Source organism: Eptesicus fuscus, chromosome 13 (genome assembly GCF_027574615.1).
Source record: "Eptesicus fuscus isolate TK198812 chromosome 13, DD_ASM_mEF_20220401, whole genome shotgun sequence".
Taxonomy (NCBI): Eukaryota; Metazoa; Chordata; class Mammalia; order Chiroptera; family Vespertilionidae; genus Eptesicus; species Eptesicus fuscus.
Window position 1 is genome coordinate 54,415,084 of NC_072485.1, and position 27,571 is coordinate 54,442,654.

At 45.1% G+C, this 27,571-nt stretch overlaps 1 protein-coding gene across 1 annotated transcript in view; it reads right to left on the bottom strand.

Annotated features, from left to right (window-relative positions):
- The window catches only part of SERGEF (secretion regulating guanine nucleotide exchange factor), a 190,662-nt gene that overhangs the window by 153,040 nt on the left and 10,051 nt on the right, over positions 1-27,571 (bottom strand). The window contains 4 exon segments of the mRNA XM_008149053.3: positions 13,894-14,052; positions 19,556-19,618; positions 22,055-22,168; positions 24,818-24,878. Coding sequence (XP_008147275.2) covers positions 13,894-14,052; positions 19,556-19,618; positions 22,055-22,168; positions 24,818-24,878 — 397 coding nt within the window.

The window sequence follows — 27,571 nt, forward strand, 5'->3', positions numbered from 1 at the left end:
AGGACTGGGAAAGGCATCTGTTACACAGGATTTTTCATCTCATAGGATCAGCTCCAACCAAATCAGCAGAGCACTGTTACTATGGACCATCTGTCAGGACCCGGAAACAGCTCTGTTACATAAAGGGGCTGGTGTAATGAAATTTATTAAGCTGGATTCTTCCTCTAGACGAAGCCCTTGAAGTCTCTCTTAGGAGGGGCCATGTGGGGCAGTGGAGGGGCACAGGGAAAGGGACCCATGGGGCCCGAATCCTGGCTCTGCATCCGTTAGCTGTGGGGCCATCTCCCAGAGCTTCTGTTTTCCCAAATTTCAAATAAGGATGAAATGGTCCTTCCCAGCATTATAATTACACGACTTAGGATTTTTTTTTTTCACCAAAGTGGCAAAAAAAGTAGGCTTATGCTGATATTAGTTTTGTAATAAAAAGAGCAGTGCCTTCATATGTGTGGGCTTAAAAGGGAGAAGTGGTGAATCGAGCCACGCACGCTGGGGCTGGCTGGAGGAAGTGAACAGAGGAGAAACCGAAGGTTGAAACCTCTGTCAGCGCAGGCAGGGCAGGCCCAAGCAAACCTCCACTGCTTTCACTGGGAAGCAGTGCTGTTAGTGAGCCCCTGCCTGTGCACCCGGTCGTGTACAGAGTGCTTTCCTAAGCAGGACCTTCCTGGAGCCTCACAACACCCTCGAAGCGGACAAGGTGACGCTGCTGGCCTCCATTTCCCATTGGGCAAAGTAAGGCTAAGACCTGGACAAGGTGGGTCCACGGCTCTTCACCGCTCTTCGTCTCCTCGCATGTGAAATGGGAGTGAGCCCTCCTCGGCAAACTGTAAGGATGAAGCAGATGATTTTTTAAAGCCCTGCCGCAATGCCTGGCACAGAGCACATCCTTGATAAACGCGAGTAACCCTTCCCGACACACCTCCGTCTGCTCAGGGCGGGTGGGGGCAGCCCCACAGCGGCTCATCTTCAGGCTCTTAGGAAATGCTCAAGCTGGAAGGAACATGGCAGCTCCCTGCGTGACCTTCCCTGTGGCCCGAGACACCTTCCCAGGAGGCAGACCAATGCGTCAGATAACTCCAGTCCCTACTGATCGCATGGATTCTAATAATCACCCCAGCTCATAGGGGATAGGGCTCCCCTAAGAATCCAGAATACCTCAAAATCAGCCAGAGATAAGGAATGAGGCAAAAAACAAGCATGAGGCCTCAACAGGAGAGCCACTCCTCCACTACTCCTGTGTATCACCCACCCTCCCACACCTCAGCTTCACTGCCCCTTCCATTGCTCACAGAATAAAGCCTGAATGAGGACCCGTGCCTATGATACTCGAATGTTTCCAGTCCCTTCTCCTTCTGTCTGGTCCCATGTTGAGCAAAGTGCACCATGAGTGCCCGGTCGGCTCGGTGTGGCTCAGTGGTTGAGCATCAACCTATGAACCAAAGGTCACAGTTCAATTCCTGGGTTGTGGGCTCGATCCCCAGTGTGTGGCGTGCATTGGGCAGCTGATCAATGATTCTCTCTCATCACTGCTGTTTCTATCTCTCTCTCCCTTCCTCTCTGAAATCAATACAAATATATTTTTTAAAAAGTTGCCAAGGTGTACTTCCCACTTCTATGCCTTTGTCCTCAGTATTTCCTTCTACCTGGGAGGTCCTCCCCTCACCTCTGCCTATGCAATAAATGTTTATTAAATAATAAGGTGAAGGAAGGAAGGTGTAATTGAGTGAGTGGTATAATATATCCCTGTGAGGCAGACAAATTAAGGATTATGGTTCTCATTTAACAGATGAGGATATTCAGGCCCAGAGAGGCTAAATGACTTGCCCAAGATCACACAGCCAACAAGCAGCCAAATTCGAATTTGAACCTGGCTCTTCAGGACTACTTTGGCCACGTCAGGCTTCCTCCTAAGGTAAAAAAGTCACTCTCATATTAAGAAAAAGCTGATCCAAGATTCCTCAAAATGGGCCACTTTCGCCTTGGCACACACCCGAGAGCACTTTAAGGCACTGGCTGGCACTCTGATTACTGAGCGTTCCCGTGAGACGGGCAGGTCCCCTGAGAAAGGGCAAGCGCAGTGTCATCTGTCAGGAACCTAAAATGATGGTGAAATTACAGGCTGGTCACTCAGAGCTCACTTTCAGAGGGTTCCTGGACCAAATCAACCCGTGCAGGAAAGAGGAAGAGGACTCCTTGAATGGAGGTGCCAGGGACCTCCGAGCCCTTCCCAGACCATCTGGTGAGCTCGCAGCATCCTGCTGCCCCCACCCACTGTGGACAGAGAGGGAAGCTGAGGACCCACAGCAAGGCCTTGCAGACAGGCAGGGGCAAAGCTGGCCCCACGCCCTGGGGCACCGGGCCCGCTGTCAGCCTCAGTGAACGGAGGCTCTCGGCCTGGGCTTCTCTGTGACGATGGGAAGAGGGCAGGCCCGCAGCTGGGTCTCCCAAGCACAGCCACTAAAAATGCACAGCTTCCACGTGAAAAGTGAAAGCCATCCCATGGAACTAGCCCCCACTGAGCCTCTCCTCTGCGCCAGGGGAGAGTCAGGGATGCACACAACAGGCCAAGTTCCTAATCCGAGGAGCTCGCGTTTGGTGAGAAGAGAGTGACAAGTAAAGAAGAACGGCACTGTGGTTTCAGGCAGTGAGAACTGATCTCATGGAAAATAAAGCAGGTGGGAGGAGACTGTGGCTGGGACAGACTGGTGGTGGCTATTTGCAATAGGGTGACATTTGGGCAGAAAGCCCTGGGGGTGTGGCGATCGCTGGTGGGGATCACAAGGGAGCACTCCGGGCAGAGGGGACCACCAGAGGAAAGGCCTCTTCTCAGACACAAACCCGACCTTGCAGGGTTGAGGAGTATGTAATTGGCAGCACCTGGCAGAGCACCTAGTCCATGGCAAGTTCTTGGCAAAGACTGGTTCCCTGCCCTCCTCTGACCCTCTTGGATATATATATATATTTTTAAATTCGTTAAACAAATTGTGCTAACTCGTGTCTTACTGCAGCGTGCCTCTGACAAGGCCCTGGGCCTGCCCATCTGTTGGGTGTAAAAGCTGTGAGATGACCCTTGGCAAAGGTTCTGGCACAGCACAGCCTGATGGGAGGGCCTTAGCCTAGAGGAGAACGGGGCAGACAGGAGAGCAGATAAGGCAATGGACACTGCCCTCACTGCAGGTGGGAGGTGGACATCATTAGGACCAGACGCTTGAGACACCTGGATCAAGGCAGAGAGTTAACTCTTGTCTCCTTCCCTTCTTACTTCTGTCACTGGCCCAGGGCCCAGGCCCTTGTCTCCTGACTCACCCACAGGGCAGCCAGCTAGAGGCCAAACCGATTGCAGTTCTGATCACAAGCAAGGAGATAACTGGATATTATTACCTTATGGTGAGACCTTAGGTAGCCCCCTTCCCTCTCTGGGCCTGAGTTATCCCACCCATAAAAGGAGAAAAAGGCCTGGGTGACCTCTGGGGTCCTTGCAGCTCTGACCTTGCTAATTCTGACTCCGGAAGCTGGCCCAACCCCCCAAGGCTGTCTGCCTGCCCACTGCTGCCATCTGGTGGCCCTCCAGGGTCAACTGCACTTGGCTTTAACAGGCCCCGGACAAGCCCCCTTATTCAAATGCAACTATTTCTAAGAGTGAATCCTGCTCCTGCTTCAGCTTGACACACACTGCACTTCTCCAAACCGCAGATCAATTGGTATTCACTGCCAAGCTCAAAAGCCAAAAATAACGCCAGAACTTTATCTCTCTAGGAGAGATGACACACTGCAGCTGAGAGTCTGACCTCCCTACTCAAAGGGAGGAAGTGACCTGCCCAAGGTCGCACAGCTGCCTGGCTCCCAGACCAGCTCACAATTCCACTTTCCCAGAATGCTTGGGGCTGGTGGGCACCCTGGAAACCAAAAATAAAGTCCGTCCACAGCCAAGGAAACAAAGCCTTTGAAAGGTGGGAAACAAACTATCAGGATTTTTTCAAACCTCAAGAAGTGGTAAGATAGGGTATGTGAACATGTGAGCAATGCTTGCAGAAATTCACTGGAAGTAACAAACTGGCAGCGCCCAGGTTATCTCCTTACCTTGGAGAGCCTCGATCACAAGGACACCTGCAGGTCTTCCATAAGCCAGCCTCCAAGCCACCATCGCAGCCTGAATCCTAGGCGAGGCAGCTCCCCAGAGGACAAGAAAGACACACTGGGGTGGCAGCATGAGTCTGCATGTGCTTCTGCCACCACATGAGCTCCTCAGGATAGAGCTATAGCTTGTCTTCTCCACCTCCAGGCTTCTCAGCACCTGGCCAGAGGAGCTCAGTAAAGGTCTACACAGGCAGATCCCTTAGATTCTTATGCAATCATGGGAACTGTGCACCCTTTGTGGACTCAACTGACCACACTCTTGCCTCTGCCTGCAGCCTTCTCCTGAACCCCATAGTGCAGATCCTGAAAAAAACATACTATAGGTCACTTGCCTTTTCTGGCCTCTATTATCTCACATATGCAGCATAACTGGGCTCTCCTGGATGATCTTAAACGTCCTTTTAATTCTAAAATTCTAGAATTTGAAACCAAATCAAGGCCAATCAAGGCTACTCTTCACCTGCAGGGCAGATATGAGAAAGGAGAACGTAATCAAACAATGCTTCCCTCTAGTGGTTTAATGCTGTCACTACACTATCACAGCTCTGAGCCCAACCACTAAACTCTATTTAATCCCACCCTGAACTCTGAACAGAAATCGGCTTGCCCGGGTGCAAAGGAGCAGGAGAGAAAGCAAGGACACCAGGCTCCAGGAACCAATAAGGCCTCTGAGCAGGTTCCACGGCAGTGGAGAAATTCTTCATCTTTATAAGCAACTATATCTTGGAGCCCAAAGGACCTTTTGTGACCTCTATCTCCTCTCTTCAGATGAGGAAACCAAGGCTCAGGGACATTTAGAAGGGACTTGCCTGAGGTCACAAAGCTGACTCACAACTGGGCCAAAAATAGATGCCCGCTTCCCTGCCTCCTTCTACAAGCTCTTGCCTCTTTTCCATGCAACCTCCCGACTGAGGCCAGTGGAAGTGACCCGTCAAGGACTCATACACAGGAATGGGTGGCAAAGAGGCCATCCGTGTACTGAGGGGCAGTTTTATTCATCAACTTTAACATTTATGGGGGATGTAATCAAACTGAAAATTACATGGTCTGCATAGAAAATATAAAAGAAAAAAAAATCCATTCATAATCCCACCAATCAGAGATAATATTCTGGCATATTTTTTCTAGTCTTTTCTATGCAAACATCCTTTTTTGAAAAATGGAAGTTATAGTATGGTAAGTTATTGTAATATACTCTTTTCACTTATTATAGCATGAGCATATTTCTGTCATTGAATGTCCCTGTAAAACATTCTAGTTAATAGCTGTATGTTCCAACATGTGTTTGTACCACAGTTTACTTAACTAATCCCCCTACAGTCTCATTTGTTTCCATGTATTTGTTTTTGTCATTATAAATTAGGTTACAATGCATGGCAATATTCTTAATATTTTAACACCCATAATTATTTCCTTAGGCCAGTTTTATATATATATATATATATATATATATATATATATATATATGAATGACAGAATTTCAGAGCTGGAATGGCCCTTAGAAATTAGTATGTCTACAACCTCCTATTGCCCAAATGGGGAAAAGGAGACCAGACTTTTATGTCTTGCCAAAGGACAAAAAGACAGCAACAGAACCAACTCCCAAACTGTCCCCCCATTCAAATGTGACCTTCCAGAAGGATTTCACACCCTTCCCTGAGCACCCTCACCCACACTGACCTCTCCTTCCTTTGAAACCCTAGTACTTTCAGTGTCGGGTCCACTCCTCTCGCTCTTTGTCACGTTCTTTTTTATTCTGCCACTAAACATTTAATTTGTTCACCCAACTATAAGCTTCCGGAAGGTAGTTCTGGATTTTATATTCCCTTGTATTCTGTAGCATAGTGCTATAAGACATGTGAGCATTCCACAAAACCCGGCTGAAGAATCAAGGGTTACTAAGAATTACCTTCCTTATTGCTTGGGAAAGTCACTAGGAAAAGCTGGAGAAAGACGCTTCTTGGTAGAGTAAAAGACGTTCGGTTAATGAGTTAGAACCGTGGTCGGCAAACTACGGCTCGCGAGCCACATGCGGCTCTTTGGCCCCTTGAGTGTGGCTCTTCCACAAAATACCACAGCCTGGGCGAGTCTATTTTGAAGAAGTGGCATTAGAAGAAGTTTAAGTTAAAAAAATTGGCTCTCAAAAGAAATTTCAATCGTTGTACTGTTGATATTTGGCTCTGTTGACTAATGAGTTTGCCGACCACTGAGTTAGAACATTCTGAGACACACACAACTTGGAATCAGAGCAGCAGGCTTGGGGACAAAAGACCAGGTTCAAGTTTCAGCTCTGCCCTTATATGTGAACCAGGGCAATGCAGCTAACCAATCGGGCCTTGTCTGTGCAAGAAGGATAATAAACACCCATCTTGCCAACTTCACATGAGGAAATGGATGTGAAAGCACTTGATGGTGATAAAAGTGGTCCACGAGAGCTCTGACTTGCTAGGTATTATAAATGGAAATGCAGCTGCTGCTGTGAATCCTGGATGGCCTCCTGACCCTCACTCCTGGGGCACCATCTCCTGGTTTCTACTCCACGCACATATCCATTAAGGGACTCTATGGTTATGCATTTCAGGTAAGATACAGTGTTTTCTTGAAGCAGAACATCATGTACAGAAGGAACTATTATTCCTATTCAGGCCCCTGGGAGTGATTGATTAAGTCACCCTCACTTCCTCATCATCTCTAGGGAGAAGGTGACAAGATGGACAGGGCACTGGACCAAGAGCCACGAGACCTGTGTTCTGTCCTGGCTCCTTCCCTCACTCCCTGTGCTTCCCCCTCTTCAGTCCTCAGTTTCCCCATCTCTAAACTGAGGGGTCAGGCCAGTTGAGCTCTAAACTGAGGGGTCAGGCCAGCTGAGCTCTGAGTTCCCATCCATTCATGACATTCTAGGGATTCTAGGATAAAAACGAATGTCTTCAACAAGTAAAAACTATCCATTTCAAAAGAGTTCTTTGGGCTTGGTTTGACTTTCAACCATTGGGTTTTCAAAGTTCTAAAGCACAAACATCATGAATTCCAAACCACCTGCTTTAAATAGAGCCCATGAGGTCAGAATCTCCCTAAGCTCAGCTGAGGTTTCATGACATATACCCCTAAAGAAGATGGAGTGATATCCACTGTCACCCCATTCTAGAAAGGATCTTGGTGAAAGAAAAGAAAAAAAACACACACACAGAAAAATCAGCATTAGATGTATATTTATAAACTTGGATTAGTGTGAATCAATGGCTAAGCTTGAATTTCACTAGAGCTTAGACATCAAATGCAATAAAATATTTCTCGGTCTGTGACACCTGAAGAAAGGAGACTGGTCCCTTCCACATAGGTCATGCAATTCCCCACGCTAGAGAAAAGAATAAAAAACATCTCGATTAAAGAATATAACCAAGAACCAGGAGGACAGTGACGGGAAGGAAAAGTTTTACTGAAAGACAGAATGGGATTCTAGCTTAAATGCTGCCAGAAAGTCACTTTTTCTCCTCTTGGTTTCAGTCTTTTCATTTGCAAAGTGAGGAAGTTTCTTCTTCCATCTCTGATTCTCTAAAACGTCTAAGATTCTAGGACTTTTTTAGGTGACACTGAAGAAACCAAAGAATGTCAACTACTCTGTACTTGCACTTTTTCAATCCACAGGCTTTGCAAGATCACAAGACTACTCTGGGATTCTGCGTGGCTCAGGGAAAGCTTCAGCATCCCAAAAGCAACCGGATTCTAGGCGTGCCCACCAACACCGCATTAAGGTTCCGGGCTTGTGTAAGTCATTGCTCTCGAAATTCTAATTAATCACCAGCAACCAGCACTTAGCATTTTTTTTAAATATATTTTTTATTGATTTTTTACAGAGAGGAAGAGAGAGGGATAGAGAGTTAGAAACATCGATGAGAGAGAAACATCCATCAGCTGCCTACTGGGGATGTGCCTGCAACCAAGGTACATGCCCTTGACCGGAATTGAACCTGGGACCCTTGAGTCCGAAGGCTGAAGCTCTATCCACTGAGCCAAACCTATTTTGGCAGCACTTAGCATTTTTAAGCACTCATCTCTCTGCACCCTCCGGGAGAGTTCTGAATAACCTGCTACCTCTGCAGAGACATCCATATCCTCAGAGCCCTCTGCCGGAGAGAGGAGATATGGGCATCTGACCCCCACAGGGCTCCAGAGTTCCAAAGGGCAGAGGAGGGGCATTTGCACTGAACTGTCGCAGGAGCCCAGTCCTGAGCTGGATGCTGGAAGCATCTCAGTTAGTGCTCAGACGAGGTCAGCAATACCTCTCCATTTTCCCAATGGGAAAAAAAAAAAAAAAAATGAGCTCAGAGAAGTTAGGCTTATTCATTTGTCTGACATTTACTGAGTACCTACCTCGTTTGTGCCAAATAGTTTCCTGCACACTGAGAATACAATGCTGAGCAAAACAAATGTGGCCCCTGCCCTCATGGAGCTAACAGTCTAGTGGGAGGGAGAATTAGTCATAGAATACTACAAAACACAGCACAAAGGAGAGGCTGTAGTGCTCTGAGAACAGAGAAAAGGGAAAAGTGATTAGTCAGAGATGTCAAGGAAAGTCCTCCCTGAGGAGGTGATGACTAAGCTGAAGTCTGAAAAAAAAAAAGGACGTAACTAAGTCAACATGAAGGGGCGCAGGGATAAGTGTGCCAGACAGAGGGAACACCAGGTGCAAAGGCACTGCGGTGGGACATGCATGATACACTCAAGGTACGAAGGAAAGGCCAGAGTGGAGATCAGCCAGAGATCAAGAGCTGGCACAGTAAGAAATGGAGCTGGACAGGGAAGCAGAGGGCAAACCACAGAAGGCCTTTAGGGCAACTAAGGACTCTGTTTTTATCATAAGAGCAATGGGAAGCCATTGGAATGTGACACAATCGGACTGAAAGCATCTTCCCACTGAGGTACTGAGAACAGACTGGAGGGGAGAGGGAGGGAGTGTGGGGAGATGAGGACACCCGTCAGAGGCCTCTGCGGATCCAGGCCGGAGGTGACAGTGGCCTGCTCTATGGTGATAGCAGAGATGCAGAGAGAGTGGTGGCACTGCCCAGAGCCACTCAGAGCTGAGAGTCCAACCCAGGCCTGTCTGACGACAAAGTCCGTGTTTCTCTCCACCTTGCCATTTATTCACTCACTCGGCAATTAGTTACTAATCATCTACTAAGTGGCAGGCCTGTGCCAGGTGCTGAGGACACAGGCATGAATAAAACAGACACTGCTCTCCTGGAATTTACAGTCGTGACAAATAAGAATACAAATAAATGTATATACCATTACAACCGGGATGCGAAAGGAACAACAGTGTGATCAGAGATTTTAACACGGAAAATTACCTATAAGGCCACAAAGCTCTTCCAAACTTGATCATATAAAAGGGCCACTTGCCGGCTGCATGTAACAAAAGGCTTTGGGAAACTGCCTGTCAGAGCTGGGATGGAGCATCGGCAGCCCTGGCCAGCTCGGGAGTCCTCGGGGAGAAGCTGGTATCTCTAGTTCTGCAGAGACCTTGTTGAAACAGAGGTCTAACTGCTACCTCCTCAATATACTCACATATCCCAACCTCAGGCACCGCTCACTTAGGTGCACACACAGTATTTTACAATTAGTGATCTTTCACGCAGATTTGTTCATTTGACCCTCGTGGCAGCCCCCTATGTAGGATGCAGGCAGGTTTGTACATCCTGCTTGCCAGATGAGGAAATTGAAGCCTAGACAGGTGAAATGATTTAACCAAAGTCACCAAACTAGGAAGGCACCCAGACCTGCCATCCAGCTCTCACTAGCAGCACCTCAGGCCAGGAAATCATGAATCTGGATAAGATGGCTGCAGGTCCCTGAGCCTGGCTAAAATCACCCAGGGGTCCCGTGAAGTTCCTGAGAACAATGATCAGGGACGTCACGCAGCCTGGAAAAGGTTTCTAGAATGCAGCTCCGCCAGCCTGAGACACAGGTACCCCAGCCAACTTTCCCAGATTAGAACAGGTTCGCTGGGACTCTTTCCAAGTGCCTCTGACTAACGGAGAAAAGTATTTTTCCATCGCAAACACTGCAGGCAGGCACCAGACTCCTGAGGGGGGAGGGCAGAGACTGCATCCCGATTCCTGTAGAGACAAACTGTAGTCATCCTGATACCATGTGAGCTGCCTCGCTAAGCACCTACCCCTGGGGATGCCAGTCTTGGGCAGTGTTTCTCGATCTTGACACAACCATCATTTGGGGTTGGGTATTTCTTTGTTGAGGGGGGCTGCCCTTGCATCGTAGAATGTTTAGCAGCATCCCTGACCTCCACCCACTGGATGACAGTGGCACCTCTATTTGTGACAACCAAGTATGTCTTCAGACATGGTAAATGTCTCTGGGGGACAAAATCACCCGTGGTTGAGAATCACTGGTCTAGGGCCTATGGGGAAGGGGAAAAGCAGAGTCCATTCCCTTCCTCCCATAACCCATCCCATCTTACTGGACAAAGATAGCGCAAACTCTTCTTTAATCAACATCACACAATCAGTGCCTTCCCGAAGGAGACTGGGAGCTAATGTGGCCTGCAGGTGGGTCCTGGGAACAATTCGCCATTGAAGCTTATGAAAACAACTGCAGTCAAATAACTCCTTGTGCCACTGGTCAGAGCTGCTTCTGACCAAGTGAGCCAATCTTGTTCCCGTTACCACGAACAGCCGCGTCTGATGAAATTGGAAGCCCTGGGTGTTTCTTCTCAATGACACTGGGCCCGGGCAGAACTTCCGCTGCTGCCAGATGGAGCGCAGCACTGGCAAGTCAGACAGCAGCAGACTCTCATTTACCCAAAACTCAGCACAACCGCCAGGACACGCACACATCCCAGCTTCTAACCATTCCGGACTCAGGAGAAAGGGGAAAGTGACAAAGTACATAAACAAGCTATCTGAGTTAACAAGTTAATTAAACAGCGGAAATGTGACCAAAAAATCACGCTCTCAAGTGGAGGCGAGGACCTGAAGCTAGGTGACTCAACAGTGTCACAGCGTGGGTTCCAACCTCCCACCTCGAGGGTCGGGCTATTGGCCCAGAGGTGGAAACCAGCATCAGTTGCAATGCGCCACAGCTGGAATCAAAGAAGCGGCATCTTTATGTCTTTCATTAGTCAGCTACCTAACTAGTTAAAGGGTTTACTGACAGACTCAACCAAATTGCCGTTTGGTAGTAAGTGTATTTCACTACACTGCAATTCTTTGCAGACTGACTAACCACAAAACACCCACCTATTACTCATAGGACTGCTAGTTTCTATGCTGCTTCTGCACGCTTTACTCGGCTTCACTGTTGCACGTCTCATACTGCAATGTACTAAAATTTCCTAACAGGTCTGTCTCCCCCAGCGGGCAGTGGGCTCCTTGAGGGAAGGGTTCATCTCTAGTACAAGGCATGGTATGTGAACAGATCCTCACCATTGTATGATGGGTTCGTGGATGCATGGATGGTAAAATCTTCCATCTCTATATTCTTAGACTTAAGCCTGTCTACACATTCTAGTGGGAGGGCATGGCCCATGTCTTCTCTCCCGTTTCTCTAAGCAGGGGTCCTCAAACTACAACCCGCGGGCCATATGCGGCCCGCCGAGGACATTTATCTGACCCGCCGGGTGTTTTTGCCGCCGCTGCCTGTCCTGCTTAGCAGCCGACTTGACCAGGGCCTGCAGTGCGCATGTGTGGAATGTGCGCCGCACTCTCCAACTCCCCTCCAACCGTCTGAGGGACAGTGAACTGGCCCCCTGTTTAAAAAGTTTGAGGACCCCTGCTAAGGTTTATAAAGGACATTGCTCAATAGGTTCCAATGAAACAATGCCTGACTTGCTTGGCCTCTTGAATCCAAAGAGACAAACTTAGGCCTTCTGGTCATGAACCAGTGAGTTCAAGGAAAGAGGTCAGAAATCCTAGCTGTCTGTCCACCCTGTTGCATACATATTTGAATGTTTTGTCTCTTTTAACGAGACACAGTTAGATGCAGGAACTGAATACATTCTTTACTAAGCAGTAGAGATACAGACATGAGCAGGACTAATAGGGCGCCTTCCCTCACAGAGCTCACTGTCTGCAGGAAAAGACAGATATTAACAATTATACAACCGCCAGGACTGAGCATAATAAGGAGCTATTATGCTCAGTGAGGCTTTTTAAGAAAAATGTAGATGTTGCCAATTTTTAAGTAGTCTGAACCTTTTTAAGGAGAATCATGATTTTTCCTCCAAATAAATAACACGCTTTCCTGAGAGCATCCTCTGAAGTTTATTACATGGAAAGTTTATTATACACCTTGGTCATATAGGCCTCTGTTCCACAGTGATTGTCATTTTTTTTTATTAAGGTATTATATGTGTACATATCTTACCATTGTCCCCCCACCCCACACCCATACATGCCCTCACCCCCCGATTGTCATTTTTTTAAAAGACCAATTAAAAGCATCACATCTATGAATACTCCTAAGTCTGTGTGTTCCAATGTGTGGTATGTGTGACTTCCCAAGGATAACCGAAGCTGACCTGAAAACCTATAAAAGCCAGGAAGTACTGGAATAACAGTCACCAGATATTTGGGAGTCTAGAGAGCCATGTAGCTCATAAGCAGGGGAAGAGCAGGCCAGGGGACTCCTGAGAACCCCTGAAGTTCAGAGGCCTTGACATGATAATGGATCTTAAGAATTACAAATTACCCACCTGCAGGAGCTCTAGGAAGGCAGGAAAGAGGAAAGGCCACATAAAAAAACAAACAAACAAACAAAAAAACCTCAAGAACAAAGTCAGAAATATAAAGACCAGAAAAGGAGAACTGCCCTAAGGCAAGGATGAGAAATAAATGAAGACTCAAAGAAAAGATAAAAATGCCAAAAGCTGGCCCGGCCAGTGTGACTCAATGGTTTGGCGTCTACCTATGAACCAGGTGGTCATCAATGGATTTCCGGTCAGGGCACATGCCTGGGTTGCAGGCTCCATCCCCACTGGGGGGTGTGTGGGGGTGTGTGTGTGTGTGTGTGTGTGTGGGAGGCAGCCAATCAATGATTCTCTCTCATCATTGATGTTTCTATTTCTCTCTCCTTCTCCCTTCCTCTCTAAAATCAATAAAAATATATTTTAAAATATATTTTTTTTAAATGTCAACAGCTGGATGGCATGACATGAGAAGATAACATCTGATGGAGTATAAGGGATGTCTGAATCAATGTACATAGTTTATTAGGGTTAATAAAATTTTAAATCAAAATACCGTGCCAGCTAGCATTCAAAATAATGCTCCTGCCTCAATCATGAAGTGACAGTGGTTGGCAAAAGTAGGTTTACAGTGGTTAGTATGCAAAACACAGATTTTATTCTTGTATTATTATTTATTCATTTTTGTATTTTCCATACAAACAACTGTAGAGAGTCATCTCTTTAGCTATGACAAGGCAGACACCCCAACAGCCTGCACAAATTTCTGGGTGATGCTTGCTGCAAAGGGTTCCTTCTCAAAACCTCATACACTCTTAGGGCCAGAGAAGGTAATAACCTAATCCAGCCTTGCTTTTTGGGGTGCAAACCTGTGATCCAGGGAGCAAAAGTCACATACCTGGCTGACTGCAAAACCAAATTCTTGGTATCTCCCCTCCCCAATCCTAAAAGCTTTTCATCAGTAAAAACCAACCTACTTAATCCTGAACATTCATAGCTGTTTAGACAGCTGTCCAGCACAGCTACTCTTACTGACCACAAATTCTCTGCTGCTCTCTTACCTGTCTGAGCAACCAGGTGTGTCCACCCACTCCAGACAGCAGTGACCTTTTCATTCTGAAAACAATGTGCTTCTATTTTCTGGGGCACAGGAAGGAAAGCAGCCTGGGAAGCCAGTTGCCCATGCTTGTTGCTTCCCCAAACATACAGCTCTCCTGAATCTTAAACAAGCAGAAGAGGGACAAAAGAGGTGAAGGAACATTAGTCCAAAATGATGGAAAAGAACACAAGACTGAAAAAAAAGTGGTTCGAAGAAGTTGTATTATTTTATGCTACAATGTTGAGTCGAGCAAAGCAAGGTAAAAATTTCATATACAGCATAATATAGGATTTTTTTAATTCTATAAATAGGAAACAAAGCCAAATACTCGCAGTAGATTGTCAAGGAATGCAAATGTGTGAGCTTATTTTTCCATTAATTCACTCAACAAATATTTATTCAACATCTACCATGTGAAAGGTATGTTTCTCTATATTCTGTAGCTCTTAAAATATATGCTTGTAGCCCAACCAGTGTGGCTCAGCAATTCAGCGTCAACCCAGGTTCGAATCCCAGTCAGGGCACATGTCTAAGTTGTGGGTTTGGGGGGCATGCAGGAGGCAGCCAATCAATGATGTTTCTCTCTCATTGATGTTTCTATCTTTCTATATGTCTACCTTCCTCTCTCTCAAAACGATCAATAAAAACATATTAAAGTAATAATTATCCTATCTAATAAAAGAGTAATATGCAGATTGACCATCATTCCAACACACAATATAGCTGCCCCCATGTGGTCAAAGATCCTGCCCCCATGTGGACACAAGATGGCCACCACAAGATGGCTGGCAGGGTAGGGCAGTTGGGAGCGACCAGGCCTGCAAGGGAGGGCAGTTGTGGGTGATCAGGCCAGCAGGGGAGGGCAGTTGGGAGGGACCAGGCCTACAAGGGAGGGCAGTTGGGGGTGATCAAGCCTGCAGGGGAGGGCAGTTAGGGGTGACCAGGCCAACAGAGGAGGGAAGTTGGGGGTGACCAGGCCTTCAGGGAAGGGCAGTTGGGAGGGACCCAGACCTGCAGGGGAGAGCAGTTGGGGGGGGGGGGGACCAGGCCAGGGGAGGGCAGTTGGGGTGACCAGGCCTGCAGGGGAGGGCAGTTAGGGGTGACCAGGCCTGCAGGAGAGGGTAGTTAGGGGCAAACAGGCTGGCAGGGGAGCAGTTAGGCATCAATCAGGCTGGCAGGGGAGTGGTTAGGGGGTGATCAAGCTGCAGAAGCAGTTAGGGGCAATCAGGAAGACAGGCAGGTGAGCAGTTGGGAGCCAGCAGTCCTGGATTGTGAGAGGGATCCCAGATTGGAGAGGGTGCAGGCTGGGCTGAGGGACACCGCCCCCCTCCCCCCGTGCACGAATTTCGCGCACCGGGCCTCTAGTAAATAAATAAAATATATGCTTACATTACCTTTTGTTAGAAAAAATATATTAACTTTTTAAAGTAACACATTAAAAAATATTATTTAAGCTTTAAACTTTTGTTTTGTTTTAAATTTCTTTCCAATTGCAGTTGACCTTCAATGTTTAATTAGTTCCAGGGGTACAGCTTAGTGGTTAGACATTTATGTAACTTACTAAGTGATCCCCCCGGTAAGTCTAGTACCCATCTGGCACCATACATAGTTACTGACTACATTCCCTATGCTATACTTTACATCCCAGTGGCTGTTTTCATAACTACCAATTTGTGCTTCTTAATCCCTTCACCTTTTTTACCCAGCCTCCAACCCCCCCTCCCATCTGGCAACCATCAGTTTGTTCTCTGTATCTATAAGTCTGTTTCTGTTTTGTTTATTTTGTTTTTTAGATTCCACATATAAGTGAAATCATGTAGTATTTGTCTTTGTCTGACTTGTTTACTTTTTAAGCTTAAACTTTTTAAACATAAGATTTCACTATATGCCCTGTCCAGCAGACAATATATAATGCTACCACATCACGTCTGTGTGGCACTTCAGCTCACTTGAACCTCACAATAATCCTGTGATATAAGCAGGAATATAACTGACTTTGTGATTTAATAGAGAAAGAGCACATTCAGAGTCAAGTGGCTTCTATTCTTGGATCTGCTAACTAGCTATTGACCTTGGACAATCACTTCCTCCCTAAGCCTTAGTTTCACCAGCTGAACACGGGAGGTTAGTCTAGAAGGACAAACAATATGACTGATGACACCAGTAACAAGAAAGACTAGCGGGCAATTGTGGCAAACCAGAAGGCACATGCCTGTCTAAAAGACATTCAGGTTCAAACAAAATTTTGAGATTAACCAAAGAACTTATATGCATAGTAGAGGCCCGATGCACAAAATTCGTGCAAGAGTAGGCCTTCCTTCTCCTGGCTGCCGGCACCGGCTTCCCTCTGGCACCCGGGACCCAGGCTTTCCTCACAGCCCTGGCTTCATCCAGAAGGATGTCCAGTATAATTAGCATATTACGCTTTTATTACTATAGATATGCATTACCCATGGACACAGACAATGGGTGGTGAAGGCCTGGGGCAGGGTGGGATCTGGGTGGAGGAGGGCAATGGAGGGAGACAAGAGGGGGACATCTGTAATATTCTCAACAATAAAGTTTTTTAAAAAGTGGGAGGGAAAACTCAACTGGAAGCCAAACAAAATGGGGCCATGGGCTATAATGGGATCATGAATCTACAATCTGTGACTCCTTTGCTGATCTCTAAGGGCTTTTCCAACCCTAATGTTCCAAGGTTCTATAAGGTTCCTCACACGTGGCTACTGAGCACTTGAAATGTGGGTAATACAAACTGAAATGTGTTGTAAGACAAAAAAGCACAATGGGTTGCAAAGACTTACTACAATAAATAAATAAAGGGTAGCTCATTAATAACTTCCATATTGATTATACATTGAAATAATACTTTGGATATGTGGGGTTAAGTACAATGTATTATTAAAATTATTTCACCTGTTTCTTTTTACTTTTTGAAAGGTGGTTCACATTGTATTTCTACTAGACAGAACTCTTCTAGAAGATAAATTAACCAAGGCTCCAAGATGTTAAACGACTTTCAAGATCACATGGATGATGAGGACTCAACAGAACAAAGAAGCCAGGTCTTCTGCTTCCACTGTATTTTGTGACCTTCCAATAAAGCGTTACAGTACTGCCTGCCCTAGGGCACTCTGGTATAGTCTCAAAAACTGATCAAAAGCCAAACAATATCAGTAAAGGGCATTAGACCAAGATTCAGGATTCAAGGCCCAGATCTGCTGCTCTATCACTCTGACATTGGGCACACCACTTCACATCCTGGGCCTCTATTCCATCAGGTCTAAAATGAGGGAGTGTAAATAGGTGGAGCTTCTTTGTCACCCAGGTGACCTTGCAGCAATGACATTCTGCACTTCTATGGTAAATTTTATGCAGCCTCTCTGGGCTTCACCAGAGTTTGCAAAAATATGATCCTTTGCAAGAAGGCAGAGGAGACCTTCAGATAAGTCTCAAGTCATTAAATGGCCTGGTTAGCTACCAAGATGCCATTGGCCATGAGCCTGTGTCTGTAATAAGCTTCTATTTATCTTAGTAAGTCTAAACCATCTCTTTGCAAACACAGACGGCCTTCCACATGCGGATCATTACACTGTTGCAAAATTAAAGTCTGCTGCAATGTCAAATAGTTATATAACCTACAACTCCAAAAAAAGGTCTCAAGAGCACTGAACAAGACCCAATGTGTTAAAAGCTTGAACCAGAAGAGGAAAGAGGGATATTAATCTTGACAACTTTTAACTGACATTAAAAATATCCAAAAACACGCCTGGCTGATTTTGCCGGTTGGTTGGCCATCTTCCCGTGCACCAAAAGGTTGCCGGTTCAATTTCCGGTCAGGGCACAATCACAGGTTGCGGGCTCAATGCCTGGTAGGGGGTACAGGAGGCAGCTGATCGATGTTTCTCTCTCACATCTATGTTTCTTTCTATCCTCTTCCTTCCTCTCTCTCTAAAAATCAATTTAAAAATCTTTCTTTAAAATATCCAAAAACAATTCACTTTGTGAATATACTAAAATCACTAGATTGTACAATTTAAAAAGGGGAATTTTACACATGAATTACATCTCAATAAATAAAAATTCAACATCTGTTTTAAAAACACCAAAATAAAGGTACTCCACATATGGAATAAGTAACTTTACAAATTATATGAATTTTTTTAAGAAACTGATATTATAAGCAATTAGAGAATCTCTAGATTTACATAATGCCAGCCATTTCAAATTAATTAGAACAGAGTAGAAACATCTCTTAGCCTACTCTTATTCTCAGAAAAGAATGCCTTCCCCAACCTCACTGACTGTGGGACGTTCATGAACTAGTCACTTCCTGCCCTGCGGCCTCCAGTCCTTCCTTTGTAAGTGGCATTCATTTCAACTCAACTCTTTCAACATTTATGTACAGATCTAGCTAATATGAAACATAGGCTAAAAGTAGGCATTTCTTTTCTGGGCTGTTTTAAATTCATTATGTAACAAACTATATGTAGCTCAGAGTTTGTAAAGTATTTAAGCTCTTACATTATGTCTCTGCACTTTAGAAACAATAACAGCTTCTCAGTGGGGCTGCATTGCAAATGTGATGTTGAAGAAATTAATATGAATTAATTTACATATACTATGGACATACCTTAACTTCCACTTAAAACACTATGCATGAAAGTCGTTTCCCTTTGCTTAAAAATGTAACGCATTTAACTCTGTGAGGTCTTAATCAAAATAAATTTCTCAGAGATATAGTCTCCAGTCTACCAGCAGGGGGCAGAGGAATCTGGGTTTTGAAAAAGATAACCTTTTGAAGAGATAACTTTCACTTTCCTGAAAATACTGTATTGACTGGGTGTGTCAAATGTATGGATGGATGTATAGCTAGACAGATATAGTGTGAGAGAGAAAAAGGTTAGGTAAAAGAACATATCAAAGATATGGAATAGAAAAAACAAAGATATGGAATAGAGAAATAAATAAAAATACAAAGTAGATTAGAAAAAGATACATAACTAGATTTAGATAGATATATGGATACATAGATTAGATAGAAAGATAAAATATCAATAAAAATAGAGATATATAGTTAAATAAAATAGATAAATATAGAAAGAACAAACGGAGATAAATGGATTTGAAAGGTTAGTTTGAGATTAAACAGAGAGGAGAGCTAGAGAATTTACATAGTTATATTAGACATTTAAATAGATTAGATGGGAAAAAGGAAAAATAAATTAATAAATAAATAAATAGATTAAATGGATAAGGTAACAATATGTCACATATAAATTTACTGCTGGTTAATGATTTGACAATCACAATTACCCTGAAAGGAAGATATTCTTATCCCTATTGTACAATTGAGAAAACAAAATCAGAGGAAAGGAAGTAAGCCCATATGGGTTTTTACATGTTCTGTCATATTTAGTTCTCAGAACTACCCATGAACTATTTCACAGACAAGGAAATGGTCCCGCGAGGGTAAAGTGACTTGCCTAAGGTCACAGAAGTGGTGACAACAGAATTCTGCCTCCAAAGTCTGTGCTCTTCCCTCTGGTACCCCAATATCACCACGTGAAGAAGAAACATACAGAACTGTGATGGCACATTAAACTGAAAGAGCTGGTACCTACCTGTCAATGAAGCTGAGTGATCTGACCCAGCAACAACACATACTGCTTTAGAATTCTCTAAGCCTACAAAAAAAAAATTATTTTGAAATTACATTTATAATAGAACAAACGGGGAAGAGAAGGGACTGAGCAACACCAGCAGTGCCTGGAAGAACCTCTCAGCCAGTGCAGGCAGGTCTGAGCGGAGCACTGCCAAGAAGATGGCTAACGTGGTAGGGAAACTGGTTACCTACCAGTGGGTTGAACAAATAAATAAATATACTGAGGATAAAGGAGCCAGATTTCTCACTATCAGAGAGGAGAGGAAAGACACACGTATGAAAAGATGGAAGGCTAGCATGGACCATGCGATACTGGATTGCCATTGGAGAAATCAGTGTAGACTCATGGTTTCTAGTAGAGACAGATAAAGTGATATAGGTGTGCGCATGTATAAATATGTGTATTTCCTAGCTCTGTCCACTAAGGGGGCCTAGAAAAATGGCATCTCATACATTCAGCTACTATCATATGCAGGCACTAAAATGCACACCCAGGCTTCCTAACAACACACAGTAAAATTAGAATTCAACCTGCCTTCCATCTCCAAACTCAACACTTTCCTCCCTTATTCACACTGCCTTTACTGACAAGGCATAATTCCAATCAACTCTGCTAGAAGTTGTGGTCACCTGGCCTAGAGAAATTCAGTCATTCTATAACCCTTTTTTTCTGACATTTCTGCTTCATTAACTAGGGTCTTAATAAAATGCCCCTCAACCTTAAAGTATTCTGTGGAATGAGAAAGGGGCACGGCAGACATTTCTGCCACATTCACCAGAGAAGAAGCGCTGGGCCCCTGGTGGCCAGGTGAGGAGGGACATCCAGGGTCCCAGCTCCAGAACTGCTGGTGGTGAAGTTAGGTGGGGGAATGAAAAATGAAAGACTTTAAGGGCAGGAAGCTGATGACCTGTTCTAAGGTCTCATCAGAAAGCTCCCCCAACTCAACTCTGAATCTAAGCTGTGCCCCAAGCAGATCTCAAACAGGTTGTTCAGATCAAATCCAAGAACATTTCTAATTCCTTCTAGTGACAGTTCTCTGCTAAAATAGAAAGCAGAATCTTTGGCGTGTCCAAACAACTCATAACAATACAATATACAGCGCTATCCACACATGAGAAAATATGACAGAGGCAAGAAGAGGGGAAGTCTTTACTTAGAAAGCTGTACCTGAGGTAGGCCTTAAAAATTACAAGGATTTTCCTGGGGGAACAGAAAGGAAAAGGCAGAGGTAAAAGCTTGCCCACAGGCACAGAAGAATGAGAAAGCAGGATGCGCCTAGGGAGCAGGAAATACCTTGGTGAGGCAGGAAAAAATGTCTGGGAAGTTTGAGTTCATGTTCTGAATGTTTCAATGTCATGGGAAGTGGACCGCCTGTCCACCATCCAGTGCCTCCTTCTCCTCTAGGAGTACCCTCCCCAGCTCAACCCTTCAGGTGGCTAACCTCACCCCAGAGGAAGGGGAGAGCTTGTAGCACTTGGGAAAATCAGAATGAACCCAACATCTTGTACATCGTCCCCACTGTACCCTTCCCTTTTCTTTCCCCGCTTCCTACCACCTTCTAAAATCCCTCTTTGTTCCGACCTAGAGGAGAGTAGTTAGAGGTTTCCTGTAAAGGTTTCATTACAGCCAACCATCAGTAGACTGGGTCACAAAGTTAGAGAGTGAGACGGGAAGAGGAAGAAGACGACATGGTGCTATACACAGAGAGAGAAAGGCCCACAAAGTGAGTGCAGAGCAGAGGAAAGGGAGTGGGGAAGGAAGAGAAAAGAATGAAGCGTCCCAGCATGAAAGAGAGAAAAGGAGAAAGTCCTACAGACAACTGGACAACAAAACACGGACCAACAGACCTGTGGGCAGAACATTTACCGACTACTCCTCGTGTGCCCATGTAGAGAGATTCCCCTCGGGGAACACTCCTGCCTGCCTCTCTACATCCTCACTGGCTCCTGCTTTCCTTTGGGAGAAGGAATTGGGCAAGTCCTTCTGGGTGCTCCCCTGGGGATGTGCTGCTTGCAGAGAGGGTGCCTCCTCATGTGTTCTCAGCTGTGCTGTCAGCTTAGTGGGCCCGACCCTATGCAGCTGCTCTAGTGCCTGGTAGGAAAATTCGACCTGGGATTCAGAATTTAGAGGTTTACTATTGCTACACACTATTCCTTAACACCTAAGCCATGTCTTCCAACCTGCCTCTGAATAGTTCTAGAGCTACCGTTGTGATCTCCACATACCTGACTTGCATCTACCTCTCAATGGGTTCCAAACTATGTCAGTGAAGAGAGATGCTTTTACTGGGCCCACAAAAATCCCAACAAGACTAACAGACCAACCAACAGAGAGAGTTAAGACACAAAGACCAAGCAATACCAAAAGCAAAACTCCATTCACCCATGTTCTGCATGCCAGTGGCTCTACTTCTTGACAAAGAATCAATACAGGACTCAGGAGAAATAAGGGCCTTACCTGTCACTCTGCTCGGTTCCTTTGCTGTCAAAAACAGTGGGAGGGTCTGCCCAGGGCACAACCGCCGTCCAGATGATGCCAAACCAGTTCCCCACTGGAACACGATGCCACTTGCTTCCCAATTGCACAGAAGAAGAAAAAAAATGCTTATTTGGATAAGACCAGATTGTTCTTTGAACTTCACTGCTATGGAAGATTCCTAATTCATTCTCAGTTAACTCATGCATTATGGAGAAGCTTATTTCTTCAAGGGCCTTATGACTGGTCACAGGGATTACCACCAAGCCAATCAAAATCTAATCTTCAGCACTAGCCATTCTGGCTCAGTGGCTAGAGCATCGGTCTTCGGACTGAAGGGACCCGGGTTCAATTCCGATCAAGGGCACATGCCCAGGTTGCAGGCTCGATCCCCAGTAAGGGGTTTTCAGGAGGCAGCTGATCAATAATTCTCTCTCATCCTTGATTTTTCTATCTCTCCCTCTCCCTTCCTCTGTGAAATCATTAAAAATATTTTAATAATGTTTTCAGAAAGAGTCCTTATCTTTTAAAAATGCATGCAGAAATATTTACAAAACGAGTGGGGGAGGGGAGGACTTACAATCAAATTAATCAACACATAATAGAAGCTATGCTGCTTTGTAACTGGACAGAAATGTATACATAAGGCTAGCAATTACAGAAAGTTGGTAGGAAATGGGGGAGTAAACCCACGATAGGCAATTCTCCACCCTGCTAATTTCTAAGAGAAGCTACTGCTTATAAAAGTGTAATTACTACCATACAACTCAGCAATCACACTCCTGGGCATTTATCCCAGAGAAATGAAAATTTATGGTCACATAAAAACTTGTCCACAAATGTTTACAGCTTTATTCTTAATAGCCAAACTCTGGAAGCAACCAGATGTTCTGCAATGGGTGACTGGTTAAGCAAACTGTGGTTGTTATGGACTGAATTATGTCCCCCGCAAACTCATGTGGAAGCCCTAGCCTGCAATGTGACTGTTCTTGGAAATAGGGCCTATAAGGAGGCAATAAAGGTTAAATGAGTCATAAAAGTGAGACCTTAATCTGATAGAACTGGTGTCCTGGTAAGCAGAGGAGAGATACCAGTGGTGTGTCTCTGTCCATGTGTGTATAAAGGAAAGGCCATGTGAGGACACAGGGAGAAGGCAGACTCTCCAAGTCAGGAACAGAGGCCTCACCAGAAACCAATTCTCACAGCACCTTGATCTTGGACTTCTCGCCTCCACAGCTGTAAGAAAATACATTCCTGTTGTGTGAGCCACCCAGGCTGTGGGATTTTGTTATGGCAGCCTGAGCTAATATGCTGGTACCTCTATACCATGGAATACTACTCAGCAGTAGTATTTGATGCTCAAAATTTGGATGAATCTCCAGGGAATTTTGTTGAGCAAAAGAAATCCAATCCGAGAAAGCTGTATGATACCATTTATATAATATTCTTTTTTTTTATTTTTAATATATTTTATTGATTTTTTACAGAGAGGAAGGGAGAGGGATAGAGAGTCAGAAACATTGACGAGAGAGAAACATCTATCAGCCGCCCCCTGCACACCCCCCACTGGGGATATGCCCGCAACCAAGGCACATGCCCCTGACCGGAATCGAACCCGGGACCCTTCAGTCCGCAGGCCAACGCTCTATCCACTGAGCCAAACCAGTCAGGGCTATATAATATTCTTGAAGTGACAATATTATGGACATGGAAAACAGAAGAGTGGTTGTCAAGAGCTAAGACGGGAGTGGGGCAAGTAGGAAGTGAGTGTCGCTATAAAGGGTGACAAGCGGTCCTTGTGGTGATGCGCCTGTTCTGCACCCTGACTGCACCCAGACATCCACAGTTACAAAAGATGTTACTATTGGGAGAAGCCGGGAAAAGAGTGCATGAGACCCATCTTATTTCTTACCACTGTGTGTGAATCTACCATTACCTCAAAAGAAAAACTTAAATTATTTTAATGTACTGGTGTCCTGGTAAGCAGAGGAGAGATACCAGTGGTGTAACACCAAGCCCCAGACCACCACCAGCACAGGGCCACACCAGCCTCTTCCTCTCCTCTCCCCACTCTACAACTGGACTCACCAAACGCTTGAGCCTCAGCTGTCACAGCTGGTTAGGGCTGTCCTTCAGCCCAGGAGTGGGAGCAGAAAAGTGAGCACGGGAGAGAGAAAAGAGTCACCGCTCTTCCACCTGCCACCGTCCCTCTCGACTCCTCACCCTCCACCTCACATACAATCAGCCTGACATCCATCGTCCTCTCTCGGTTCAGGAGACAAGCTCATTTGAAGCTCTGAAATCAATACACATTAAAATCCTACTAGTGCCGTCACAGCCAAGAAAGTGGGCCTTGGAATCCTAGCCTCTGACCCCAGCTCTACCTTTTACTACCTCACTCCCTGTGGAACCTTAGGCAAGCACTTTAGCCTCTCTGGACCTCAGTTTCTTCCTATATAAAAATTTAACTCACATCACCGCACGGTTGTGAGGATTAAATGAGGTATTGATTAAATCAAGAGAGCCTAGCCCCATGCCTAGAACATAATAAAGAGCTGGAAAACTTTATTTCCTTCCTCCCTGCCTGCTAAAGGCTTTCCCACATGACTTTAGCCTTACGTCCCTCCCTTTAATCACAAGTGCAGAGGAGGAAGACACTGAGTTACTCCTTATAGTTGACTTCTTCTAAAAATTCTGTTTCTCCTTATTACACATCTATTTAGAAAATAAAAGCAAAATGATCACCTGTAGCAGCTAACGCATGCCTCAGTCCAGCAGCAATACTAACAACCTCCTCTCTCAGGAGCTGTCAAAACAGAGAAAAGGGTTGAGACCTCAGAATCATCCATCTCCAAACTGTTATGTAATTGATGCCCAAATGCAATGCAGCATGGCCCGCATTATGTGTCTGATTGGTTTAGAGCCCCCATTCATAAACACCTCCACATGCATCCCTAAAATATTTTTAAAATACCATGTCACAATGCCTCTCACAGATGGGAGGGACCTTCAAGTTCATCCAGTACAATGGTTGGCAAACATTTTCTATAAAGGGCCAGATAGTAAATATTTTATTTTTTTATAAATATATATTTTTTAAATATATTTTTATTGATTTCAGAGAGGAAGGGGGAGGGAGGGGAGAGAGAGAGAGATAGAAACATCAATGATGAGACAGAATCATTGATCGGCTGCCTCCTGCACGCCCCCTACTGGGGATTGAGCCCGAAACCCAAAGGAGCTCTCTAGGATCTGTTTTTTTTTAATCCTCATCCTTTTTTATTTTTTTTTAAATATATTTTATTGATTTTTCACAGAGAGGAAGGGAGAGGGATAGAGAGTTAGAAACATCAATGAGAGAGAAACATCGATCAGCTGCCTCCCACACACCTCCTACTGGGGATGTGCCCGCAGCCAAGGTACGTGCCCTTGACTGGAATCGAACTCGGGACCTTTCAGTCCACAGACCGACGCTCTATCCACTGAGCCAAACCGGTTTCGGCAATCCTCATCCTTTTTTAATCCTCATACTTTTCCATTGATTTTCAGAGTGGAAGAGAGGGGGAGATACAGAGAAAGAGAAACATCGATGTGACAGACACACATTGATTGGTTGCCTGCCGCACGTGCCACAACTGGGGCCGGGGGTTGAGCCTGCAACCAATGTACGCGTGCCCTTGACCAGAATCAAACCCGGGACCCTCAGTCCGAGGGCCAGTGCTCCCACCCTGAGCCAAACCAGCTAGGGTGTGAATATTTCAGACTTTGCAGGCCATATGGTTTCTGTCACACTACTCTCCTCTGCCACTGTAACATAATAAATGGGCATGGCTGTGTTCCAATAAAACTTTATTTACCAAGGGTCTAGTTTGCAGACCTTGGATCTAATCCAATCCCCATCCAACACTAGGAGCCGATGCACAACACCCCGCCAAGTGGCCATCCAACCCCTGCCAAACACCTACTTCCAGCCACATGGGCTCACCACCTCCCCAGGCATCTGTTCCATCTTTGCACTGTTCCATTTATCTCCTTAGGTGAAGCCAAACCTATTGGCTGTAGCTTCTGTAGCTTCTGACAATGCTTTCCAAATATGTGTAGGGATGTCCGCTCCAAGATGCCTTGTGGTAGTTATAAAAATAGGTTCTCAGCCCTAGCTGGTTTGACTCAGGAGTGGGAGCACTGGCCCTCAGACTGAGGGTCCCGGGTTTGATTCTGGCCAAGGGCACACGTACCTTGGTTGCAGGTTCAATCCCCGTCCCCAGTCGGGGCACATGTGGCAGGTAACCAATCAATGTGTCTCTCTCACATCGATGTTTCTTTCTCTCTGTCTCTCCCCCTCCCTTCCACTCTCTCTGAAAAATCAATGGGAAAATATCCTCGGATGAGGATTTTTTTAAAAAAGATCCCGGAGAGCTCCTTTGCCTCTCCTGCCATAGAAGGACGCAGCAGGAAGACGGCTGTCTGTGAACGAGGAGGTGGGCCCTCACCAGATACCCAGTCTGCTGGTGCCTTGCTCTTCCCAGCCTTCAGAACCGTGAGAAATAAGTGCTTGCTGTTTAAGCCACCCAGTCTATGGTACGTTGTTATAGCAGCCCAAACAGACTAAAGCACCATGGAAACCATGACCCAAGTAATACCCCGCAGACCAGCAATTGTAATTCAGCAAGATGACAGAAGCACACCAAGCTCTCTCCCTTGAAAACAGATCTCCCACTCTGAGTCAGAGTTTTAGGAAATTAGATAGGAGTGGAGCAGCTTAGGTGGCAAAACTCATTTTGGATCCCAGCATATTTCTTTTAAAATATTCCACAGTCCTATTATGGTCACTTACACGATAAACGTCACCAAAATTTGTACATCTTATCTTAAATATGATGCAGTGAAGAGTTCTGAACTAGGGCCAGGAGTCCTGTTCTATACTCAAGCTGTTCAATATGGTAGTGTCTAGCTATGTGTGACTACTGAACAACTGAAATGTGACCAGACTGAATACAGACATATTGTAAGTAAAAAATGTACACCAGAGTTCAAGTTAGTATAAAATAAAGAACACAAAATATCTCATGAATAAAAGTATATAGTAATGACATAAAATGAACTGATAATAGTTTGGATACATTGGATTAATTTAAAAGTTATTCAAATTAATTTTGCCTACATACCACAACATGAATAAAACTTGAAAATATCACGTGACGTGAAAGAAGGCAGATATAAAAAGCCACATAATAAAAAAAAAAAGAACACATATTATATAATTTCATTTGTATGAAACGCCCAACATAGGCAAATCCATAGAGATAGATTAGTAGTTGTCAAGGGGTGAGGGGAGGGGAGAATAAGAAGTGATTGCTATTGGGTACAGTTTCTTTCCTGGTAATGAATATGTTCTAAAATTAGATCATGGTGAAGGCTGCACATCTCTGTGAAAATATTAAAAAACACTAAATCATACATTTTTTAAGGGTAAATGTTATGATATGCAAATTATATCTC